The following is a 24577-nucleotide window of genomic DNA, read 5'->3' on the forward strand; positions in this document are numbered from 1 at the left end:
CTTCCCTCTCCCTCAGCTCCTCCATTATCTCTGATTCCCGAAGCCTTTGCATTGCTTCTGAGGGGTCCAGGAAATATGTTTCCACATTGTAGTTTAAATGAATTATTACTCAAAGTTCTGTATTAATATGCCTAGTAAGGAATCTGTCAAAAAACATTTTCTGAACCTTTTTTGATGTCTGTATTGTTACAGACATACTTGTTGATAGGTATTTGAAAGAAATTACCAAAATAATTGAAACTGGTGAGATTATATTGTGTTATTTTGACATATGAATTCTGCAGAATTTTTAATTTTTTGGCACAGAATTCCCCCAGGAATATTGCTTACGGGAAAAGTAATATTTGTCCTCTAACATACATTAAGTAACTACTTTTATCTGTAGCTAATCAAGAATGCCAAAATTAGATATCAGATTACAATGGTTCTCTAATTCTGTTTCTGGAAGATGAACTGTTCATGTCTTCACATGTGGAACGGAATGAAAACAGTTATCAAATGATGTGGTTGTTTTTTCCACACAAATCGATCCGTCTGATAATTTCCACCAAAATCATAAAAAAAAATAAGCAGTTGTGTAGGTAGGTGTCTGTAAAAAGACCAAGTTGACTGAAGAGTCACACAAAATCTAAATGCGACACTATTCAGCTATCATACTAGGTGAAGCAAACCACAATCACAAGTTGCTACACATGTCAAATGTTTCTGGCATGAGTAAAAATATAAACTTGCAGGCATAAAGATAAGAAGGGCAAAATATCATGAATACGCTAGCTGTAGATTGTGCCAGAACACAAAAAGATTAATTATTCGTTAGGAGGCAGAAGGAAGGTGCTGACCTATCATCATCAAGTGGCATCCTCCATTCATTCAAAGATGGATATGACATTTATCCAATCCTTTGTTTCTCGAGTCTTTCACTTGGGTTCAGTTCCCTCAAGGCCTGTGTAGCATATGCATACAAACCCAAAGCTGCTGACAAGAGAGAATAAATTCATAGAAGTGCATTCAGAATACCTACAATTTGTAGCCCTCAATATCTTCTGCATGTAAAAACTGCTTGGACTAGAACTGTTCTGATTATAAACATTTTTCCCAGACTGCCTCAAATACAGTGCTTATAATAATAGTCTGGCTCTGGAAACTACACTAGCTGCTCTAAAAGGGCCAATTTCATAAAACTGAAAACAATTATTGGGAGAAGAATTAAAACAGAAAAAAGTGAATGCTAACAGGAAACCATTTTAAAATATTTTACTAGATGCCCAAAATGCCATAATTCCACAAATGAGAAAAAAAGGTCAGACTGTGGAACTTTTCAATAAGTGTTGGAACACTGGGAAAGTTCCAGAGCCTGGAAGAAAGCTAGTGCTCTGCCTATATTTAAAGGGGTAAAAAGGACAACAGAGCTAATTATAGGTCCTATCAGCCTGACATGAACTCTGAGGAAAACAATGGAATGGCTGATCTGAGACTTGACTGATAAAGAATTAAAGGAGGATAATATTATTAATTCCAGTCAGCATAGGTTTATGAAAAACACATCTTGTCAAACTGATCTTATATCTTTTTGGGGTAAGATTACGAATAGAGTTGATAAAGGTAATACTGTTGATATTTAGATTTCTGTCAGGCATTCAAGTTGATACTGCATGGCATTTTGATTAAGATACCAGAACAATATAAAATCAGCATGGCACATGCTAAAATAGATTAAAGGTTGGCTAACTGATAGGTTTCAAAATGTAATTTTAATGGGGAATCATCAAGTGGCTGTGTTTCTTGTGAGGTCCTGCAAGGATCAGATCTCAGCCCTATGGTTTCTAATATTTTTATCCATGACCCAGGAGAAAACAAAATCACCACTGACAAAAGTGATATATGTCATCATGTGCCAGCAATGCCCCTTTGCAATGTATATTGGCCAAACTGGACAGTCTCTACGCAAAACAATAAAAGGACACAAATCTGACATCAAGAATTATAACATTCAAAAACAAGTGGGAGAATACTTCAATCTCCCTGGACACTCAATAACAGACTTAAAAGTGACAATTCTTCAGCAAAAAAACTGCAAAAACAGACTCCAATGAGAAACTGCAGAACTGGAATTAATTTGCAAACTGGACACCATCAAATTAGGCCTAAATAAAGACTGGGAGTGGATGGGTCACTACAAAAACTAATTCCCCCCTGCTGATACTCACACCTTCTTGTTACCTGTTTGAAATGGGCATCACGATTACATTGAGTCCGGTGGCACCTTAAAGACTAACAGATTTTTTGAGGCATAAACTTTCGTGGGTAAAAAAACCATTGTGGATTTTTTACCCACAAAAGTTTATGCCCAAATAAATCTGTTAGCCTTTAAGGTGCCACCGGACTCCTTGCTGTTTTTGTGGATACAGACTAACACAGCTACCCTCTGAAACTTGATTACACTGGCCTCATTAGCGCTACAAAAGTGATTTCCACCCCTTCTTGTCAACTGATGAGAATAGCCCACTTCCAACTTAATTGAATTGGCTCATTAGCACTGTCCCCCACTTGGTAAGGCAACTCCCATCTTTTCATATGCTGCATAGTTATACCTCTCTACTATATTTTCCACTCCATGCATCTGATGAAGTGGGTTTTAGCCCACAAAAACTTATGCCCAAATAAATTTGTTAGTCTCTGAGGTGCCAGAAGGACTCCTCGTTGTTTTTCCTGATACAGACTAACATGGCTACCGCTCTGAAAACTGACAAAAATTTGTAGGTGACACAAAAATTGGGGGAGTAGTAAACCAAAGAGGACACGTCACTGATTCAGAGTGATCTGAATCACATGGTAAACTGGGAATGAGCCAATCATATTTGTTAATAGGCCAAGTATAAGGTTATACATCTATGAACAATGAATAAGGCTACGATTTAATCATGGGTATTTTTAATAAAAGTCATGGACAGATCATGAGCCACTCCAGCAGCAGCCAGTCCTTACTTACAGACTGCCCCCCAACCTTAAGCAAATACTCACCAGAAACCACACACCACACAACACACACACTAACCCAGGAACCTATCCTTGCAACAAAGCCCATTGCCAACTCTGTCCACATATCTATTCAGGGGACACCATCACAGGACCTAATCACATCAGCCACACTATCAGAGGCTCGTTCACCTGCACATCTACCAATGTGACATATGCCATCATGTGCCAGCAATGCCCCTCTGCCATGTACATTGGTCAAACTGGACAGTCTCTCCGTAAAAGAATAAATGGACACAAATCAGATGTCAAGAATCATAACATTCAAAAACCAGTCGGAGAACACTTCAATCTCCCTGATCACTCAATTAGAGACCTAAAAGTGACAATTCAACAAAAAAAGAAACTTCAGACTCCAACGAGAGACTGCTGAATTGGAATTAATTTGCAAACTGGACACCATTAAATTAGACTTGAATAAAGACTGGGAGTGGATGTGTCATTACACAAAGTAAACTATTTCCCCATGCTTATTTCCCCCCCTACTGTTACTCACACCTTCTTGTCAACTGTTGGAAATGGCCTTGATTATCACTACAAAAGTTTTTTTTCTCCTGTTGATAATAACTCACCTTAATTGATCACTTTCGTTATAGTGTGTATGGCAACACCCATTTTTTCATGTTCTTTGTGTATATATATATCTTCCTACTGTACTTTCCACTGCATGCATCTGATGAAATGGGTTTTAGCCCATGAAAGCTTATGCTCAAATAAATTTGTTAGTCTCTAAGGTGCCACAACTCTGACATTATAATCAAAAACACTGACAAAGGAGGTGCTGTAGTCATAATGAATAGGTTGGAGTATGAACGAGAGGCTACTTGGCAACTCTGTGACACCACATTCTACAGGCCATTACCCTCTGATCCCACTCAGGGGTATCAAAAGAAACTGCAACATCTGCTCAAGAAACTCCCTGAAGAAGCACATGAACAAATCTACACAGACACACCCGTAAAGTCCCGACCAGAGGGGTATTCTGTCTGCTACCCAAGATCCATAAACCTGGAAATTCTGGATGCCCCATCATCTCAGGCATTGGCACCCTGACAGCAGGACTGTCTGGCTATGTGGACTCTTTCCTTAGGCCCTAAACTCCCAGCTATCTTCGAGACACAACTGACTTCTCGAGGAAACTACAATCCATTGGTCATCTTCTAGAAAACACCATCCTAACCACTATGGATGCAGAAGTTCTGTCAAGGTTCCTCCCCCACTCTGAACGCTAGGGTACAGATGTGGGGACCTGCATGAAAACCTCCTAAGCTTATCTTTACCAGCTTAGGTCAAAAAGTTCCCCAAGGTACAAAATATTCCACCCTTTGTCCTTGGATTGGCTGCTACCACCACCAAACAAATACTGGTTACTGGGGAAGAACTGTTTGGAAACGTCTTTCCCCCCAAATACTTCCCAAAACCTTGCACCCCACTTCCTGGACAAGGTTTGGTAAAAAGCCTCACCAATTTGCCTAGGTGACTACAGACCCAGACCCTTGGATCTTAAGAACAATGAACAATCCTCCCAACACTTGCACCCCCCCCCCCTTTCCTGGGAAATGTTGGATAAAAAGCCTCACCAATTTGCATAGGTGACCACAGACCCAAACCCTTGGATCTGAGAACAATGAAAAAGCATTCAGTTTTCTTACAAGAAGACTTTTAATAGAAATAGGAGTAAATAGAAGTAAAGAAATCCCCTCTGTAAAATCAGGATAGTAGATACCTTACAGGGTAATTAGATTCAAAACATAGAGAATCCCTCTAGGCAAAAACTTAAGTTACAAAAAAGATACAGACAGGAATAGTTATTCTATTCAGCACAATTCTTTTCTCAGCCATTTAAAGAAATCATAATCTAACCCGTACCTAGCTAGATTACTTACTAAAAGTTCTAAGACTCCATTCCTGGTCTATCCCCGGCAAAGGCAGCATAAAGACAGACACACAGACCCTTTGTTTCTCTCCCTCCTCCTAGCTTTTGAAAGTATCTTATCTCCTCATTGGTCATTTTGGTCAGGTGCCAGCGAGGTTACCTTTAGCTTCTTAACCCTTTACAGGTGAGAGGAGTTTTCCTCTGGCCAGGAGGGATTTTAAAGGGGTTTATCCTTCCCTTTATATTTATGACAAGTTCTCTACACGAACATTCCACACAAAGATAGACTACAAGCCATCAAGAACAGTATCCCCAATAATGTCACGGCAAACCTGCTGGCTGAGCATTGTGACTTTGTCCTCACCTACAACTATTTCAGATTTGTGGACGATTTATACCTTCAAGTCAGTGGCACTGCTATGGGTACCCGCACGGCCCCACAGTATGCCAACATTTTTATGGCGGACTCAGAACGCTTCCTCAGCTCTCATCCCCTAGTGCTCCTACTCTACTTGCGCTACGTTGATGACATCTTCATCATTTGGACCTATGGAGGCGGCCCTTGAGGAATTCCACCATGATTTCAACAATTTCCACCGCACCTTCAACCTCAGCCTGGACCAGTCCACAAAAGGGATCCACTTCCTAGACACTACAGTGCAAATAAGTGATGGTCACAACCACCACCACCACTCTATACTGGAAACCTACTGACCGCTATACTTACCTACATGCCTCCAGCTTTCATCCAGACCACATCACACGATCCATTGTCTATAGCCAAGCCCTAAGATACGACCGCATTTGCTCAAATCCCTCAGACAGAGACAAACACCTACAAGATCTCTATCAAGAGTTCTTAAAACTACACTACCCACCTGGGGAAGTGAAGAAACTGACTGACAAAGCCAGAAGGGTACCCAGCAGTCACCTACTACAGGACAGGCCCAACAAAGAAAGTAAGGGAATGCCACTAGCCATCACCTACCGTTTCCAACTAAAACCTCTCCAGCATATCATCAAGGATCTACAACCTACCCTGAAGGATGATCCCTCACTCTCACAGACCTTGGGAGACAGGCCACTCCTTGCTTACAGAGAGCCCCCCAACCTGAAACAAATATATACCAGCAACTACACACCACACAACAGAAATGCTAACCCAGGAACCAATCCCTGTAACAAACCCCGTTGCCAACTCTGTCTGCATATCTATTCAAGATATACCATCACAGGACCTAACCACATCAGCCACACTATCAGGGGCTTGTTCACTTGCACATCTAGCAATGTGATATATGCCACCATGTGGCAGCAATGCCCCTCTGCCATGTACATTGGCCAAACTGGACAGTCTCTATGCAAAAGAATAAATGGACACAAATCAGACATCAAGAATTGTAACATTCAAAAACCAGTAGGAGAGCACTCCTTGGACACTCCTTGGCACTAATCTCCTTGGACACTCAATAACAGACTTAAAAGTGGCGATTCTTCAACAAAAAAACTTCAAAAACAGACTTTAACGAGAAACTGCAGAACTGAAATTAATTTGCAAACTTGACCACCATCAAATTAGGCCTGAATAAAGACTGGGAGTGGATGGGTCACTACAAAAAATAATTTTCCCTCTGTTGATACTCACACCTTCTTGTCAGCTGTTGGGAACGGGCCATATCCACCATGACTGAATTGGCCTCATTAGCACTGACCCCCCCACTTGGTAAGGCAACTCCCACCTTTTCATGTGCTATATATTTATACCTGCCTACTGTATTTTCCACTCCATGCATCTGATGAAGTGGGTTATAGCACATGAAAACTTATGATCAAATAAATGTATTCGTCTAAGATGCCACAAAGACTCCTTGTTGCTTTTACTAATAATTAATATAAACCATATTTACAGAATGGGGAACTTAATCCAGTACAGCATCACACTCCATATTGTGAAAATTCATTCAGGCAACTTTTCTTGGTTTTGCTTGAAGGACTGTTTACTTCCTATACTTTGAAAATTATGAACTCTGAATGATTCACTTGCTGTCAAGATAAACAATAGCTATAAAATTCCTACCTCTGTCATGAAGACTGTTTCTCAATGCCCTTTCAAACTGTTCCTCTTCAGTAAGCCCACCAGTGTACATGTCATAGTTTCCTGGTATGTTGTATGGATAACTTGGGTGTCTAGAATACCCTATAGAATGAGAGAGAAAAAAAAAGCTAAATAAATAAATAAAATGCTTGGATTGCATAAAATATTTGATTTTTCTGTCTATCATTGTCTCAAGCAGGTTTTCCTTTTGAATTAGAAAAGTTTTAGGGGAAAAATACGTGATTAATAAAGAATCTGCTACAAGCATATATGCAGTAAAACAAACTATTAGCCAGTTTTGTATGTTATAAATGATAGACTACAGTGGCATCCAAGGCCTCTGATAATATTTTAAAGAAAAATGTATTTGATTTTTTAAAAATTATTTCATGGTCTATAAGTGTAATAAAATGCTCCATTTTAATAAAAGACTTGTACTCTAAAATTAAAAGGCTGAGTTTTGATGAGCTCCTTTTAAAATTTAAATGCCAAGAACTGGAGACTATATTAATGTGACAGAGTTAAAAAAGGAGAACTAAACTGAATTTTCAGTTACCTTTCATGCATCTTTTGACCTGTACTTCATTTCACTTCTCTCCACAGTCCCCAACCCACTTTGTCTGCAACCATCAGCACTTTTCAGAATTGTCTTTGAGACCTAAAAAATCCCTGGCTCAAGGTACTCCTGCCAGAAAACCCTACAATTTGCACAACAATCCAGAATTTAATATCTAACTGCTCCTGTACAAGCCTCCTGATAGCATTGTGCTACTTCTACAGAGTATGAGTGAAAATTAGCACGATACCCACTGCCAGATCCAGGAAACCCCTCACTGTTAGATCTTCTTTAACATCGCAACCACCACTTGTGGTCTGTTCTTACCATCAATCACCAATCCTCACTTGAGTACTTAGAACCTAGTTCAAGATATAAAGATCCACAGTTCATTGCCCAACTGACAGTATGGAAGCAGAAAAAGAGGAAAGGATTTTAGAGGGTGAGGAGACAGGCAAGAGAGTATTTCTCCCTTCCAAAACAGATTTATAATTTTGGTGTACCCCAGAAGTCCACAAGCCTGCCATTCACCTTGACGCTCCCCAATATGAAAAACGTTTGAGTTACAGTAAATGAATGTATGAAGATGCAAAACAAAAATGGTTACTAACTTTTCTTACAACTACAATACCCACGTGCTGAAGTGAAGAAACAGATTGACAGAGCCAGAAGAGTACCCAGAAGTTACCTACTACAGGACAGGCCCAACAAAGAAAATAAAAGAAGGCCACTAGCCATCACCTTCAGCCCCCAACTAAAAGCTCTCCAACGCATCATCAAGGATCTACAACCTATCCTGAAGGACGACCCATCACTCTCACACATCTTGGGAGACAGGCCAGTCCTTGCCTACAGACAGCCCCCCAACCTGAAGCAAATACTCACCAGCAATCACACACACCACACAACAAAAACACTAACCCAGGAACTTATCCTTGCAACAAAGCCCATTGCCAACTCTGTCCACATATCTATTCAGGGGACACCATCATAGGGCCTAATCACATCAGCCACACTATCAGAGGCTCGTTCACCTGCACATCTACTAATGTGATAGATGCCATCATGTGCTAGCAATGCCCCTCTGCCATGTACATTGGCCAAACTGGACAGTCTCTACGTAAAAGAATAAATGGACACAAATCAGACGTCAAGAATTATAACATTCAAAAACCAGTCGGAGAACACTTCAATCTCCCCAGTGACTCGATTACAGACCTAAAAGTGACAATTCAACAAAAAAAGAAACTTCAGACTCCAACGAGAGACTGCTGAATTGGAATTAATTTGCAAACTGGATACAATTAACTTAGGCTTGAATACAGACTGGGAGTGGATGGGTCATTACACAAAGTAAAACTATTTCCCCATGTTTATTCCCTTCTCCCCCCCCGCTGTTCCTCAGACATTCTTGTCCACTGCTGGAAATGGCCCACCTTGATCATCACTACAAAAGGTCCCCCGCCCCACTCTCCTGCTCACATCAGCTCACCTTACCTGATCACTCTCCTTACAGTGTGTACGGTAACACCCATTGTTTCATGTTCTCTGTGTATATAAATCTCCCCACTGTATTTTCCACTGAATGCATCCGATGAAGTGAGCTGTAGCTCACGAAAGCTTATGCTCAAATGAATTTGTTAGTCTCTAAGGTGCCACAAGTCCTCCTTTTCTTTTAACTTTCTGTAACTGTTCTTCTTCAAGATGTATTGCTCACGTGCATTCCATGCTTGGTGTGTGCGCACGGAGTGCACTGTTTTCCCTCAGTGGTATCCGCTGAGCCGACTCTAGTGCCCTCTGGAGTGGCACACATATAAACCAGTATAAAGGTGCATTATAAAGGCCCCGCACCCTCTCAGTTTCCTCTTGCCAGTAACTCTGACAGAGAGGTAGGAGGGTGGTCATGGAATGGACATACGCAACATGTCTCAAAGAACAACAGGCGGAGTTGACGGTACTATCGCTGGTTCGGGGGAGGAAGAGTGGCCCAGCACGGGTCTCACTACATTAAGCTCTCCCCACTTGTCTCTGTTCTGCACCAGAGAGCATCATCTCCAGGTGCACCGTTTATGTTTCTTACGTTTATTCCTCTGCACCGGAAATGATAAACGGTACGAGAGGGGTGCTCCACACGGATGTTGAAGTGCTTGGTGCTGATTCAGAGGGGCTCAGCTCCAAGACTGTTCTGAGGGCAGCCTCCATGAGAATGGCCTTCAGCATAAGGTCCCTGTCCTTTTTAGTAGGAAGTCTGAAGTCCCTGCCGATCTGGCACTTATTTTACATGAGTTTCCCCCAGACACTTTAAACAGCTAGAGTGCAGGTCACTCACCAGCATAGGCTTGCTGCAAGAGGCCCATGGCTTGAAGCCCTGGGACCAGGCCATGCCCAGACCCTCGGGCAAAGAATCCCTTGATGATGCGGACCAACTATTCACACTACTATACATATTAACACTAAGAAGTATTTACACTAACTACAATAACTACACAAACCATGCACAAAGAGTCCAAACCACTGGGAAAGAAGCCTTGCTGCAACAAGGATTGTTCCAGCAACCATCACGAGCGGTAAGAAGGAACTGAGAGGGTTCAAGGCCAGTGGCGCCCCTTACACAGGCGCATATGCCTGCGACTCCAGAAGGCATCAGACCCGGCCCAATGGATACCACTGAGGGAAAAATCTCCAGCTACCCTGCACGCACACATCTAGGATTGAATGGACATGTGCAAGTACTCGAAGAAGCAGTGAACTGTCAGGGGGGGAAAAAAAACACCTTAAAATCTTCCCCACCTTGCCTCTCAAAAATACCAAGTATTGGTTGACATTCTCTGGACTATTCTAATCTACCATATATATGATTTCAAAGACTACAAGTTAGCTCAGAAGCATTAAAATCCAGTGTGACACTATGCTCCCATATTCTTCATAAAGATATTGTCATGATATGATTATGGCATAACTATGATACATTTGATACAAGATAGGTCATGTGACATATCACTGAAAAGGTTATGATTTACTAAATATGATTATTCTATTTGTATGCCTGTGCCATTTTTGTATCTCAAGTTATGAATATCATCTATGCTTCTATCACAAATGTGTTTACACCTGGGCAATGCCCACGAGACAGAATGCAATCAGTCTATATGGCTGGCTGGGAAGGGCCATTAAGGAAAACAATAGGACTTTGAATAATCTCCCACTGGGAAGCCTTCCTGGGAATCTTTCCTGAGGCCCTTACAAACAGCCTCTGTCTCATGGCTGCTATGGCACTACAGACGCATGTGACCAAGTCACCTGGTAATGGACTCCATCATAACACTAGTGTTTTTCCACTAACCGGGCATGGGAATCAAACTGGGAGACAAATGGTTCCCGCCTTATGCTAAAGCTATTTAAGGCAGGGGAGTGACATTATTGTGGTTCTTTCTTCACTTACTCTCCCTGCCCAAGATGACTGTGGTAAACATCTTAGAAACAAAGACTGAACTGGGGGAGAAGGGCTGTACCCAGGCTAGAGAGTTTTTTAGCCTATGAAAGGAATACCTAGAGTTTTAAGCTACAAGCAAATGTAGCTTGACCTCAAGAATCTCTGCAAACTGCCTAAAAACAACATTTAGAGTGAGAATCTGCTACTTATGTCCAATTTCTTTAGTATATTAAGCTTAGACTGTGTTTTGTTTTATTTGCTAATTAATCTGCTTTGATCTCGTTGCTATCCTTTATAATCACTTAAAATCTATCTTTTGTAGTTAATAAACTTGTTTTGTTTTGTCCAAAACCAGCTTGTGGAAATCGTAACCTGGAGCAGAAAGCTGTGTATGTTCATCTCTACATTGAGGGAGGGGGGCAAATTTCATGAGCTTACACTGTACAGTTCTCTGTGCAGTACAAGACGGTATAATTTTGGGTTTACCCTCTAGAGGGGGTGTGCACTTGCGTAACCGAGCAGTTCCTTAGCTTAGCCTTCCCATGCAAAGCTGATCTCAGAATCTGTGTGTGCAGCTCAGCAGGGTGTGTCCCTACCTGTAAGTGTGGTGGTGAAGTGCAGTCTGAAGCCTGAGAAAGTGCTTGGCAGGCTTGCCTCAGCAGTACAGTGTCAAGGGAGCCCAGGCTGGTGGGCAGGCGGGCACAGTGGTACCCCAATTCTAGGCGGAACCCCGGGGGGGGGGAGAACCCGTCACCTCAGTTCCTCCCATCCATTCAAAAATAAACTGGATTTCTTCTCAATTTGAAAAATAAGATTTAGAATATTTATGCATGAATCAAGCTGAGCATATCATTTCTCTTTATCTTCGGACTTAATACAACTAACAGTCATATTAATTAACTTAAAACATCAGCAAAAAGTTAGCCCTCATATTGCGGTCCATGTGGATTTCTTGACATATGTTAGGTAAGAGACAAGGTGGGTGAGGTAATAGCTTCCATTGGACCAACTTCTGTTGGTGAAAGACAAGCTTTTGAGCTACTCAGATCTCAAGAAGAGCCATGTAACGCGAAAGCTTGTCATGGTGGTTCTATTTAAAACCATATTTTTACATACCAATTAAGCCGACTGCATGACCCTGACTATTGATTTGTACATACTTTTGATGCAATCCTTACATATTTCTCCCCATTCACATTATGTTCATTGAATGAAGATTTTCTCTCCTGTAAATGTAAGTTTATCTTCTGGATGTAATTTTATGTTGCACTTATCATAGAATCATCCCCATCTGACTAAATCATCCCAGGCAGGGCTTTGTCAAGCCTGACCTTAAAAACCTCTAAGGAAGGAGATTCTACCACCTCCCTAAGTAACGCATTCCAGTGTTTCACCAGCCTCATAGTGAAAAAGTTTTTCCTAATATCCAATCTAAACTTAGCTCAGTAACTGCTTACTGAATTGTAGGCTGCAACATTGCACATTTGAACATTATAAAAATAATTCTGGCACTAAAAAATGTAAATATGTTCCTGGCCATAAAAAAAGAACGAGTCATGTTTTACATCTGTTCCATAGTCAGAGTCTTATATGCTCAAGGTACTGCATTTGATTCATTACCTTCACAAAAAGCCCTCAAATTGTATTTCATAATGAGAAAGGGCCTCAAAACAACATCCAAGTTATGTGGGGTTCCTACTGTTCTAATTCTACCGTTCATATTTTCATGAACTACATTTCTAAATAACCCAACATTCAAGTACTTATCCTAAACAAATTAAATACTGTTTACAACTACAAGTAGCTTGGCAGTCACTCATGAAAATGTAGCTAATGCATACTCCTTCAGCCTGCCACCCTCCACACAGACTCTCCCAATCAATCACAGCCCTGCTTGATGTAGGGCTGCACCAAAGATTGTACCTTTGGTGATAAGGAGCCCCTCTTATTGGCCAGCTCAGCCTAAAGGGGGAGATGCAGAAGCGTAATGTTCTGCACCCTCCTCCTTAGTTGTGAGCTGGGGGAGGAATCAAAGGACCATTCAGGTGCTCCTTCTTCTACAGCAAGGTCTACCCTCCCACCCACCTATATGCTGGGGGAGGAGGGAAACAAAGCTTAAGAAAAGCAGTTGGTCGCTATCCTTGGGAGACTGTATTGGTACATATTTGCCAAATGTAAGTTACTATATTGATTGATACAGAATTGTGTTAACGTTTCCATGTGTTCTACTACTTTATGTTGCAATTTTGGTGGTGGATGTATTCTTTGCAGGAAGTACATTTGTTCTGCTCTTTGAGCCAGGACGGCAAGAAAGAGAAGATGTACGTAACCCCCAGAATTGTGATTCTTATGTAGGTGGGACTGATACTCGTAAGCAAAAGCTGCCTCGAGTCTGTCCTGTGTTGGCCCTAATCCTCTCTACAGGGATGGAGCATGGCTTGGTACAAGCTAAATGTCCAGACTCGTGTGGGACAGAGTATCTCTACCTGGTTAGCCATTTTTACTTTGGTATCTGCCAAATCATGAAAAGGGGTGGCTCATGCTGAGTGGCTATAGTACCCTTTGCTGCATATCCCTCCATTTTTTAAAATATTCTTGTTATTTAATAAATTTGAGGCTTTGTGCCATGAACTGTTCTTAACTTGTAAGGTGTCACTGTGGAGATCCTTTGAGAAAATCTTAGTTGTTACTTCTAAACAACCATAGGTAAAAAAAAATTTCATATGCAAGAGTTTTTAAATTCATGGTGTTCTCTTAACTGAAAGCACAGAAAAAAATGTGTCTTTAAATGGCTCCCATCACCATTCAGCAGGAAAAATTTGAACAGGAAACTAGACCCACTCTTGCAAAAAAATTTTATGGGATCTTTAATTGCCACAAGTGCCAGGGATTACCAAACAAACAGATATTTTGATATGGAAAATACCCAGTCAGAGCTCTTATTAGGTGGAAAATACTCAGAAAAAATATTAATGGAATCCAGGACATGGAATTCTGTCTTTGTTTAATCCTGAATGGCTCGCCAACTACAAAAGCAGTTTCTCCTCCATTGGTGTTCACACCTCAACGGCTAGAAGAGGGCCTCATCCTCCCTGAATGAACTAACCTCGTTATCCCTAGCCTAATTCTTGCTTGCGTATTTATACCTGCCTCTGGAAATTTCCACTACATGCATCCAACGAAGTGGGTATTCACCCACGAAAGCTTATGCTCCAATACGTCTGTTAGTCTATAAGGTGCCACAGGACTCTGCCGCTTTTACAGATCCAGACTAACACGGCTACCCCTCTGATCTTTGTTGAGGAGGGTCATGTGAAGCAGAAATAATGTGTAGGGGTTCTGGGTCATGCATTGGCTGGAGAATTAAAAGAGCCTTAGGAGGAAGGAAGAAGGTAGTAATTAAGCTGTTAAGTGTCCAAAGATAGGAAAGGCATGAATGAAAAATTTCGTGATGATCCAGATATTAGTAGCATAGTAAATGACATCCCCAGCAGTTCCCTTGAGAAACTTTCTTTGGGTCCTTCAATAAATGCATAGAAGAAATGTTTTAGAAAAGAAACATCTCAAAACTATCTCAGCTACTAAAAATTGTTTCCCTAGTTAGTTGCCTGATCTGCTGTACAGTAGCATTAAAACAATGTTCCTTGTCCATTGGCATCACAAAATGATTGCATGACAAGACTAGCAGTAAGTGTTAATGCCACTGCTAATGTTGCTGATCTGACTTTGCTTTTGCTTTTTCCAATAGGGGCCCACCCCAGAGAGGAGAACAGAGAATTTAAGGGCTGTGTTGTTATTGCTGCTGCTATTACTACTACGTAACAAGAGAAAAACATCTAGTAGCAGTGAAGAAAATAGCATGACAGAAAGAAATAGAGACAGTGTTAAGTGTCATTCCACAACCATTACTGTTTTTACTAAAAAATGGCAATTTGAAATTCATACTCAATCTGAATGCAGTGGGTGGAGTATACTAACTCTGGTTGCACAGATCATTTCTTTTGCTCACTGGTTCAGGAAATGGGAGAGTTACTGAGATAATTACACTAAGGGTTGTCATCCTTTGTAGGTTTTCACCATGACTAATATTATGCCTACATACAGTATGCATACCTTGTGAGGTATTGGCTATGTGAAGCAGAAATCACCAGCACTTGTCTCAACACATCTACCAATGTCTACATACACCTCACGCTTCCGGTATTTACATAATGCGACATGGTACAAAAGACTGCACTCTAACCAATTTCCTCCACTGAGATTTTCAGCCTCTTTGTAGAGAAACTGCTGTTGAACTACCTATACAGTCACCTAAACAGGAAGGAAAAATGTGGTACAGTATCACCAACATATAGTCTTCCACCGTGAATGCTTTGAATTTCATATAATTTAATAAGAACAATGTTCAAAGTTGCTATTTAAAAAAAAACCTAGTTATTTTATTTGTATATTTTGAGGCCAAAATACTTTCTTATGTACATACATAATTTTCCCCCACTTAACCAAATTTCATTTTCCAAATAACCAAATCTTCTACAATTCATAAAATTGTATCTTTATTTTTATAATTTTAAAGAAAAAAATACAAAGTTGAAAGGAAAAGTGAACAAAGTCTTTAGACAATTGAGTGAAAGTGCTCACCTGAGTAGTAGTCTCTCTGTCTTACAGAATCATTAAAGCAGAAAAAGCCACCTACCAGGAAGAAATGTGATACACTTAATATTCATAAATAGTTTTATAATCCTTCTACAAAAATTAAAAATTGACTTTGCAGTAATACCACCTACAGAATCTTGGTCTTTTGTGATGAGGCTCTAGAACAGCGGGTTTTCTATAAAATTTTGCCCAGCAATAATCAAAGTATTTAATGTTTATAATCTTTATATTTTTCTCTGAGTCTCAAAGTGATGTCTGATATAATAAAAAGGGAAGAACCATGCAGAAAAGAAAATACCCACAAACAGCCCAGTAAACATTCTGCAGAATTAATGGTTGGGAAATTTTTGCAGCTAAATTGTGCACTGGGGAGCTCCTCTGGAGTAGAGAAAGGAGCTGTTCAGTTTCAGGCCACTCCACAGAAAACTTATGGCTAGACTAGCCCCTGTTCTGTCTGTGCCCTGCTATACAAGAGGAGGAAGAGAAGACTTGAGGATCCAGGAAACAATCTCTTGGCCCTGCCCCCAAATCCCAGCTGCACAGCAGTGCCCAAGTGATATCCTTCGGGCAGCAAAGAGCTCTCTTCAAATCCTGCTCCACCCACTGTACAACACTGGTTCTACCACCAGACAGTACTGCTACAGATGGGTGAAAGATTCACCTGTAAAAAAGGTGCAAACTGTCTCATATCAACCAAGTGGGTTGTGAAATCTCTCTCTCTTGGTTTTGTCACTTATAAGTCCTATATATCTAGAACTTACAGAGGCTTCATCACCAAACCCTGCACGCACTTCAAGCACTGACAGCAAGTAGGATAAATCTTCAGGCTAGTGACCTACTGGATTATTTGTTAAGGATTTATTTTAGTATTTAAAAATAGAGCTAAAACAAATCATTTAATATAACAGCTTTGGTGAAAAGTAGAAAGAGCACAGATTTCTGAACTGATAATATAGCCTCATTATACATTAGCTATATTCACATTTAACAAGGTATCATGAATAAAATAATTAATCAACCTTATCACGTAAATAAGCTACATATCCATATTTATTAATATTTTTAGTTTATACAAATATTTATTGTGAAAAGCTTTTGTTATGCTGAGAACATCAGCTACTATAGAAAATTCAAAGCACTACTTTTGACTATTTACATTTTTGAATGAACATATAAAAACACACTTTGTCATTGGGCCCAGCCCTGCAAACGTTCAGTAATGTGGCCCTTGTATTTTTACCTCATTGAAAGAGTGAAGTCAGTGGGACTACTCACATAAGGAGTTGCAGGACTGGGCCCATGGTTTGTATTTCTAAATATACAGATATGCAGTATTTGCATTTCCCCCCCATTTAACTAGCACCTTGTGTAAACCTGTAGTAATACAATACCAAAATCAACAATATTGAAAATTCTTTAGACAACTGTCTATAACGCCAAAAGCTCATTTTTAAAATGTGGGTACTTCCAATATAATATATACAGGTAATAAAAAGATAGAAATGTACCATACTCAGTATAATATAACAACATGATAGTTCTCTGGGTTTACTACATTTCATTTAAAATTAAGGTTTTTAAATAGCATTTTAACTTTACCCCGATCTTTTTTTAATAATTTATTGTCTTCGGAAGTACAAACATTTGAAAAATATTTGATCCTGTTCTTGGCTCCATTTATTGTATTTCTAATAACCCAAATCTTAAATTTAATATTAAGCTAGACTGTTAACTTCTTGTCACGCCAAGAGTGTTCACTACATACCTGCAGTTGCTTTCATGAGCATCTTCAGAGGCCCCAGTGTGTACATCAATCCAACAAGAATACCTGCCAGGTGCCCAGCAAAAGAAGTCCTGGGAGGAACAGAATCATTTGCGAGAGTTTGTATGGCTGACGATTAGATATATTCTGTATTCCCATTATTCCAATGTATGTCAATTGGTCACAGTTTGCAGTCTTTGTTCCATATGTCTTTTGTTCTGTGCAGTTTAATACATCTCAAAGAACAACATTTTCCACCTTTTTTGACCACTGAAATGAGTAACAACCACAATATGTTTTAAAGGAACACCTCTGACCAAAGGAGGAGCTAAAAGTGACTGATGTATTACAAGAATCAATACGCCTCAAACAAAATAAGAAGAGTTAAACAAATTGTATAAATTTCATTCAGCTTTAGTTTGTTTCTGTTGTACAAAAAGCATCATCTAAAATTAGTTCTCTTTCAGCTCTTGAAATTCCTGATTCAGCATTACACTGCTCCAGTTTTACATCAATGGTACTCTACTGAAATCAGCGAAGCAACAAAAGCATAAAACTGGAGTAAAGCCATGGTAAATCAGGTCATTGTAAGAGGTAAATTACCACACTGTGTTTATAAAATAATTCAGAACTACTGCACATTTTAAAATATTAAATATATATGAGCGGCAACAATAGCTTTTGTAAGTAAACAGATCTGGCTTTGTTTCTAAACAAGAGCTTTATATAATTAATATTTTTAATTTTGGTGATGGTGTGGATAATGAAGTTCTCTTTCCCATGAACTCACTATAAACTGGCTAGCAGTGCAAGGCGTCTTTAAAACTGTATGTGGGAAAAATTTGGTCCTACTCTTTAGTTTTCTAAGACCCTCCAGTGTGACCCCTACTCAAAATCTCATTATATAGTAGTACTAAGTAATAAGTAGTATGGCAGAAAAGGATCTAGGATAGTGGTCCCCAAACTTTTTTCTGTCACGCCCCGCCTTACCTGTAATGGAATCTGTCCATGCCCTTCACCCCCAGGAGCTGCAGTCGGGAGCTGGGGCCAGGACCAGAGCCACGGCCAGGCTCTGGGCCATGGCCAAGAATGGAACCAGGCCCAGGACCAGAGCCACGGTTGGGGCCAGGAGTAGAGGCACAATTGGGGCCAGGAGCCGAAGCTGCGGCCGGGAGCAAGGCTGAGGCTGGGGCCCGAGGCCGGGAGCCAAGCTGGGGCTGAGGCCAGAATGGAGCTTGGGGCAGAGAGGGGCTGGGCGATGCTTCCTCCCTGCCCCCAACTGGGGTTGGCTCAGGCCCCACTGTGCCCCCTGAACATTCCTCTGCACTCCACCAGGGGAGTGCACCCCATCGTTTGGAGATTATTAGGAGGTTATTAAAGTGGATCACAAGTTGCATATAAGCCAACGATGTGATGCAGTTGTGAAAAGGGCTAATGTTCTGGGTGTATTAACAGGAATATTGTATGCAATTCACAAGAGGTAATTGTTGCACTGTATTGAGCACCTTGTTGCACTGTATTGAGCACTGGGGAGGCCTCAGCTGGAGTACTGTGTCCAGTTTTGGGCAACATACTTTAAGAAAGATGTGCAAAACAGAAGAGAGTCCAGAGGAACAACTAAAGTGATAAAAAGTTTAGAAAACCTGAACTATGAGGAAAGGTTAAAAGAATCAGGCAAGTTTAGCCTTGAGAAAAGAAGACTAGGGGAAAAGGAGTAAGGAACAGAGAACAGTCTTCAATTATTTTAACATCTATTATAAAGAAGATAGTAATTGCTCTCAGTATCCACTCAAGGCAGGACAAGAGTAATGGGCTTAATCTGCAGTAAGGGTGATTTAGGTTAGATATTAGGAAAAGCTTTCTAACTATAAGGATAATTAAATATTTGAATAGGTTACCAAGTGAGGTTGTATAATCCCCATCATTGGAGGTTTTTAAGACAAGGTTGGACAAACACTTGCCAGGGATGTCTAAAGGGCCTCTTGAGTTCCCTGCTAGCTCTATTTCTATGATCCTGTGGTTTTTCCTAGCAATTACTGATTTGTTAAGGAATTTGAAATTGGAAATTTTCTTCAGGAAAATCCCTAAATTCCCATTAAGGCTCTAGTGCAAATAGTTCTTTTGAGCTTCTTAACCCCTTACAGGTAAGGAGGAATTCTAGGCTACTCTTAGCTGTATGGTTATTTCAGAGTAACAGTAGTGTTAGTCTGTATTTGCAAAAAGAAAAGGAGTATTTGTGGCACCTTAGAGACTAACCAATTTATTTGAGCATAAGCTTTCGTGAGCTACAGCTCACTTCATGGATGAAGTGAGCTGTAGCTCACGAAAGCTTATGCTCAAATAAATTGGTTAGTCTCTAAGGTGCCACAAGTACTCCTTTTCTTTCTGTATGATTATGACAGTTAACAAGCATACTTTTGCATGTCTCTATTTTTGTCTTGGTTGTGGTGGCACAACCAAAAATTTTAACTCAAAGGCAGGGCTCGGCTCAAAATGTTTGCAAACTGCTGCTCTAAAGAGTAGGTTTTTAAATTTAAGAAAAAATCCAATGATTCCCTGTTCCCTAGTTTCAGTCAGAAACAATTTCAACAGTGATTTCACCAACCCTTTCAAGAAACATTGATGTATTTCAGGCAAGTACCAGAAGCCTCAAATCTGGAAGCTCAAATCTGAGAGTGAGGACCCATGTAATGAGTCAGTGCACAACCCCACCAAAGTCAACAGGACTGGACACAGAAATGGGCACAGGAGTCCACCCACAAAACAGCTTGTAGAATCAGGTCTGAATTAGTCCTGCAGATTTTCATGACAACCAATTTGCACAAAACCATTTGAAATTCACTCATGACAACCAATCTAACACAGAGCCAACATGAGAATAGAGGCACTTCTGGCTTTACATACCTGAAGGCCTCCCCATGTGACACCAGAGGCTGGAAGTTGCCAACCCTATGGATATTGGATGGGGTTTTATTTAAGAGTTTTGGCACAGAAAGGTAATTTTGGTTATCATTTTCAAGCTTGACTAAAGATTCCAGGTGCCTCAGTTTTCTAGAAAGGCATTTTCTGAATATGCCTTCTGAAACACCCTTTTTAGGTGCCAAGTTGAACACCCAAATATTCAGGTACACAAAACTGCTAGTTCTGAAAATCTTGACCTGTGTAATTTTATCAATAGGCATATGTACAATAGTTGGGGAAGCTAACAGTTTGTTTAAAAAAAAAAGCTGTTAGGCTAGGTATAATACTGAAAACAAAGCACACAATTTGGTAGTAGTAGTAGTTGTAGATAGAAGTATCTACATAAAATGCATATAAATAAAGACGTGATGTGTGTTTTATCCCTTCCCCCACCCCCACTGACAAGGTTTGTTTTACTAGATTATAAGTACTTCAGGGCAAAGTGTATAATATATATTTAAATAGCACCTTGCACAACTACTTATTTGTTTTGTGATGGCACACAGAGGCTTCAGCAATGATTGGGGGTCCCCACCAAGAGCTGCTGTATTACCAATAAATTATTATTAATAAATAAATAAAATAAAATAAATAAATAATGAAGCAGAGTAAAATGGTAAACAACTAAATACTTCAGCAGAATGTTAGAAAACTCCAACTATCATAAACTGCAGCATTTAGATTGTTAAAATGAACAAGTAGGAAGAAAATATTTATATTATAAATGTTTAATAGATTAGTGCCAAGCAACGTGTTGATTATATTATCTCAGTAAATTTCTATATATAGGAAACTACATGGCCCTAATGATTTACTATATGTAGGAATAGTGACACTAATTTCACTACAATAAAAAGGGGAAGTACTACTTTTTAAAATAATCTTTAGAGGAGGTGGTGAGGTGAATAGCAGCACAGACAATTATTTTCACTCCAACGAGCAGTCAGACAAAAGATTAGCTTCTCACCAATGAACTGTGTTGTTTGAACTGCTGCCACAGTTAACCTGCATATCTCAATCACACTCTTGAAATTCCCAGTTGCAGGATCATTTACAACAGGTCACTTCTTTAAATGTGCCCACAACCAATTCAAGAAAAGAAGAGGACACACTCTATCCATGTACCTCCTGAATCGATTTATATTGCTGTTACAGCTTTCATTGGCATAACATTACTGTGAAGACATATTAATGGTACTGCAGGCAAGAGATAGGTGGTGTACTCAAAGTAACAGAAATGTTTGCCATGCAAGAGTAAGTTGTCTCATTGATTTAGCAGCTCTCAAAGAGGAAGCTATAAACTAAAACCTGAAGGAGACTGAAAGTTTCTTAGCATCAGCAAATTAAGTCACAAGTCAATAACTATAATCACTATTAACATGGCAAAGCTATAAGGCAGCTCTCCTCAATAAAGCAGTATTTAAATACAAGCGATATTAACAGTGTGGTCCCTAAACTCAACTAGTGAGCAAAAATACAAAGCTTTTAATCAGACTACACAGTAATATAGCAAAATATCAAAATCTCATGACATAAATCTTTTAACTTACAGCTGTACAAAATGTTGACAATGATACCTGAAACTATACAAAACTCTCCTTGTTTCATGAAAAACTCAAAATTCAAATCAGATTTGACAAATTATCCTTCAATATTTGCAAAATTAAGCCCAGTTTTGAGCAAACCTGGAATGGTTTTTGGTTTTACATGAAAAATTGAAATTCTCAGTTGTGCGTGTTGCCAAACTAAAAAAGTAATACTATATTGGAAGTTCTGTCTGGGGTTTGTTTTGAGATTTTAGCTTTCTTTGAAACTCAGGGGGCTTGAACCCACATGGAATGAAACCAAAGAAAATGTTCAGATGGTTCTCTAAGAAAGTGAAACCACCAAGGTTTTTTTGTTTCTTTGAGTGTCTTTTGTTTTTTTACAATTCTATTAAGTCTTACCAAGCTACATGATTGATCCATTATAAAATACCCTTATTTTGCAACAAATAATACACTGAAGACTTCACTGTAGATCTCTGTAAGCCTTCCTCCTATGGATACCTCAGCCAGAATATGGGTAATGGCTGCCTTTAGGAGTCATCAAAGCATGTAAGGAAATGCAATATGCCCATGTGACCCCAGATTCCATCCTCAAAAAGATGCAGAGTTCCACTTTCTTTGTCTTTCTCTCCCAACTAGCTAGTGAAAGGGAGAGCATTTCTCCAGCTACACCATCCTGAAAGGGGCAGAGGATGGAAAGAGTCTACCCATGCTGTGATGGGGTATATAAATCCCATACTGAACAACAAGGGGTTAAGATCTGCTCTGGGCTCAGGCAGTTCCACCCTGCCACACCTGCATGCACAGGAATGAGGAGGAACTTAAAAGGGGAGCAGAGGAGCTCTTTTGTTGGCAGACCAGGGAAGAGAACAGATCTTCAGCCCTCAGCTCCTGAGGAAAGCGCTGACTGAAGGCAAGAGCTTACCAGACAACCATTGCCTGAAGACCCCTCCCTGAAGGAAAGTAGGACCAGATTCTGATGCACCCTGAAAGGGAATTCTTATTACCTCACTTTATTTAAGTGACCTGGCCAAATGGCCAAGTAACAGGAAGAGGCAGGACACTGCAGAGGCAGAGCAGCCTTGGTCAGGAGACACCCAGCAGGAAGGGAGCAGCCACTCCCGGCCACAGGGAGTCAGTGGTGAATCCCATCACACTGCCCTCAACAACTTCCTGGCTGCTGAAAAGTTAGGTTCCCACTCTCTTCCTCATTTCTCACCCTCCAAGTATTTGGGGGGTCATCCATCTTCCTTCCTTCATCTTTCTCAAACCCCTGTAATTTAATTGAGAAGCAGTGTGAAACTCAGTAGAGCACCCAGCCCCTAACCCATACTTTTTCCCTCTACCAGTCTGGCAAAAGTTGGGGTTTATTTCAGAAGGAGTACCATTATCTCTTATCTTCTCCTGGTAATAAGATCAGGTTAAGGACTCACGTGTCTTTGTAGATAAATAATCTTGGATATCACTGTACACAACTGTTTTTGAAGAGGATAGGATAATTCTTCAGTAAGTGTGCTTATTGCTCTCTGCAAATTTCCAAAAGGCAAATCTTTCAAGGATCCTTCCACCCCAATGATCCTTATGTAAGGCCTTCATCTCCTTTTTTAAAGTCAAACCCAGTGTCTGCAGTTTTCGAGTAACAGAATGAAATGGAAGAGTGGAGGTGAGCAAGCAGGATAGGTGTGACTTTGAATAAGACGAAAAAGTAATGCTGATAAAAACTGCACTCCTCTTCTGCCTCTCAAAGTGTGTTGTCCATCCTTCCCAATAGTCTGCAATCTGAGTGTTATTTCTAGATCCATCACTCCTGGATTCTCAGGTGATGCTGTGGCATACGGTCCCTTTTTCATCATCATCAGACCTAATTTGAGTCCATGTCTTTCTGAGATGGACCTTGCCCTAGTGATCTAAACCGTTGCAGCTTCAAGACTAGATTACTGAAATGCACTCCAACAAAGACTATTGTTGAATCAGACTCAAACTTCAGCTACCACAAAAAGTTTTGAGAGGGGAAGGCAATTTTGACTCCATACCACCAGTGCTCCGAGATCCATACTGGTTATCTGTTCATTTGAATACAACTGGAGATGTTAGTTATAATGTAAAATCTCTAAATGGCTTTGGAGGATATGATTACCTGAGAGATCACCCCATTTTCCATGTCTCACAATAGGAGTCAAGAGCTGCTGCTGAGTTCTGATTTTTAATTTTCACTATCAGTGGCAATGTTATTAGCTGTCCATATTTTTTGAACCTGCCTCCCTTGGAAATTCTTCATATTCCAAGATGCACAAGCTTCAGGAGACAACATAAGAGCTATTTGCCTGGATAGGCTTTCAACTGATGTTTTATAAGAGGAAATGGAGAACAGTTGTTGATAAGTAAGGGGATTCATTATGTTCTATTGATTTGTAATTAAATGCAAACCTTGCAGATTCTTTGGATTGGGCACGAATGTAAACTTACATACACAACATTTTTGACAAACTGAAAAATGGATTTATATTCATTAACTTGAATATGATTTCTAATTAAAATCAGGAAAGTTTCTCCGATTCATCATCATTTCCATGATGATAATACGCAGACTCCGCCATGGGCTTACAGTCTGCTACAACTTGGTGATCAGCCCCACATGCCAGACAGTACCATATA

At 40.1% G+C, this 24577-nt stretch overlaps 1 protein-coding gene across 6 annotated transcripts in view; it reads right to left on the reverse strand.

Annotated features, from left to right (window-relative positions):
* The window catches only part of RHBDD1 (rhomboid domain containing 1), an 88865-nt gene that overhangs the window by 38539 nt on the left and 25749 nt on the right, over positions 1-24577 (reverse strand). For 5 of the 6 annotated variants that reach the window (XM_073359894.1, XM_073359896.1, XM_073359893.1 and 2 more), the window contains 3 exons: positions 17418-17506; positions 15638-15688; positions 6990-7109 (listed from right to left, as the gene is read on the reverse strand). In XM_073359894.1, coding sequence (XP_073215995.1) covers positions 6990-7109; positions 15638-15688; positions 17418-17506 — 260 coding nt within the window. The remainder of the gene's footprint in view (positions 1-6989; positions 7110-15637; positions 15689-17417; positions 17507-24577) is intronic. The other variant, XM_073359898.1, reaches the window with a different exon arrangement.

This window comes from Lepidochelys kempii, chromosome 9 (genome assembly GCF_965140265.1).
Source record: "Lepidochelys kempii isolate rLepKem1 chromosome 9, rLepKem1.hap2, whole genome shotgun sequence".
Lineage (NCBI taxonomy): Eukaryota > Metazoa > Chordata > Testudines > Cheloniidae > Lepidochelys > Lepidochelys kempii.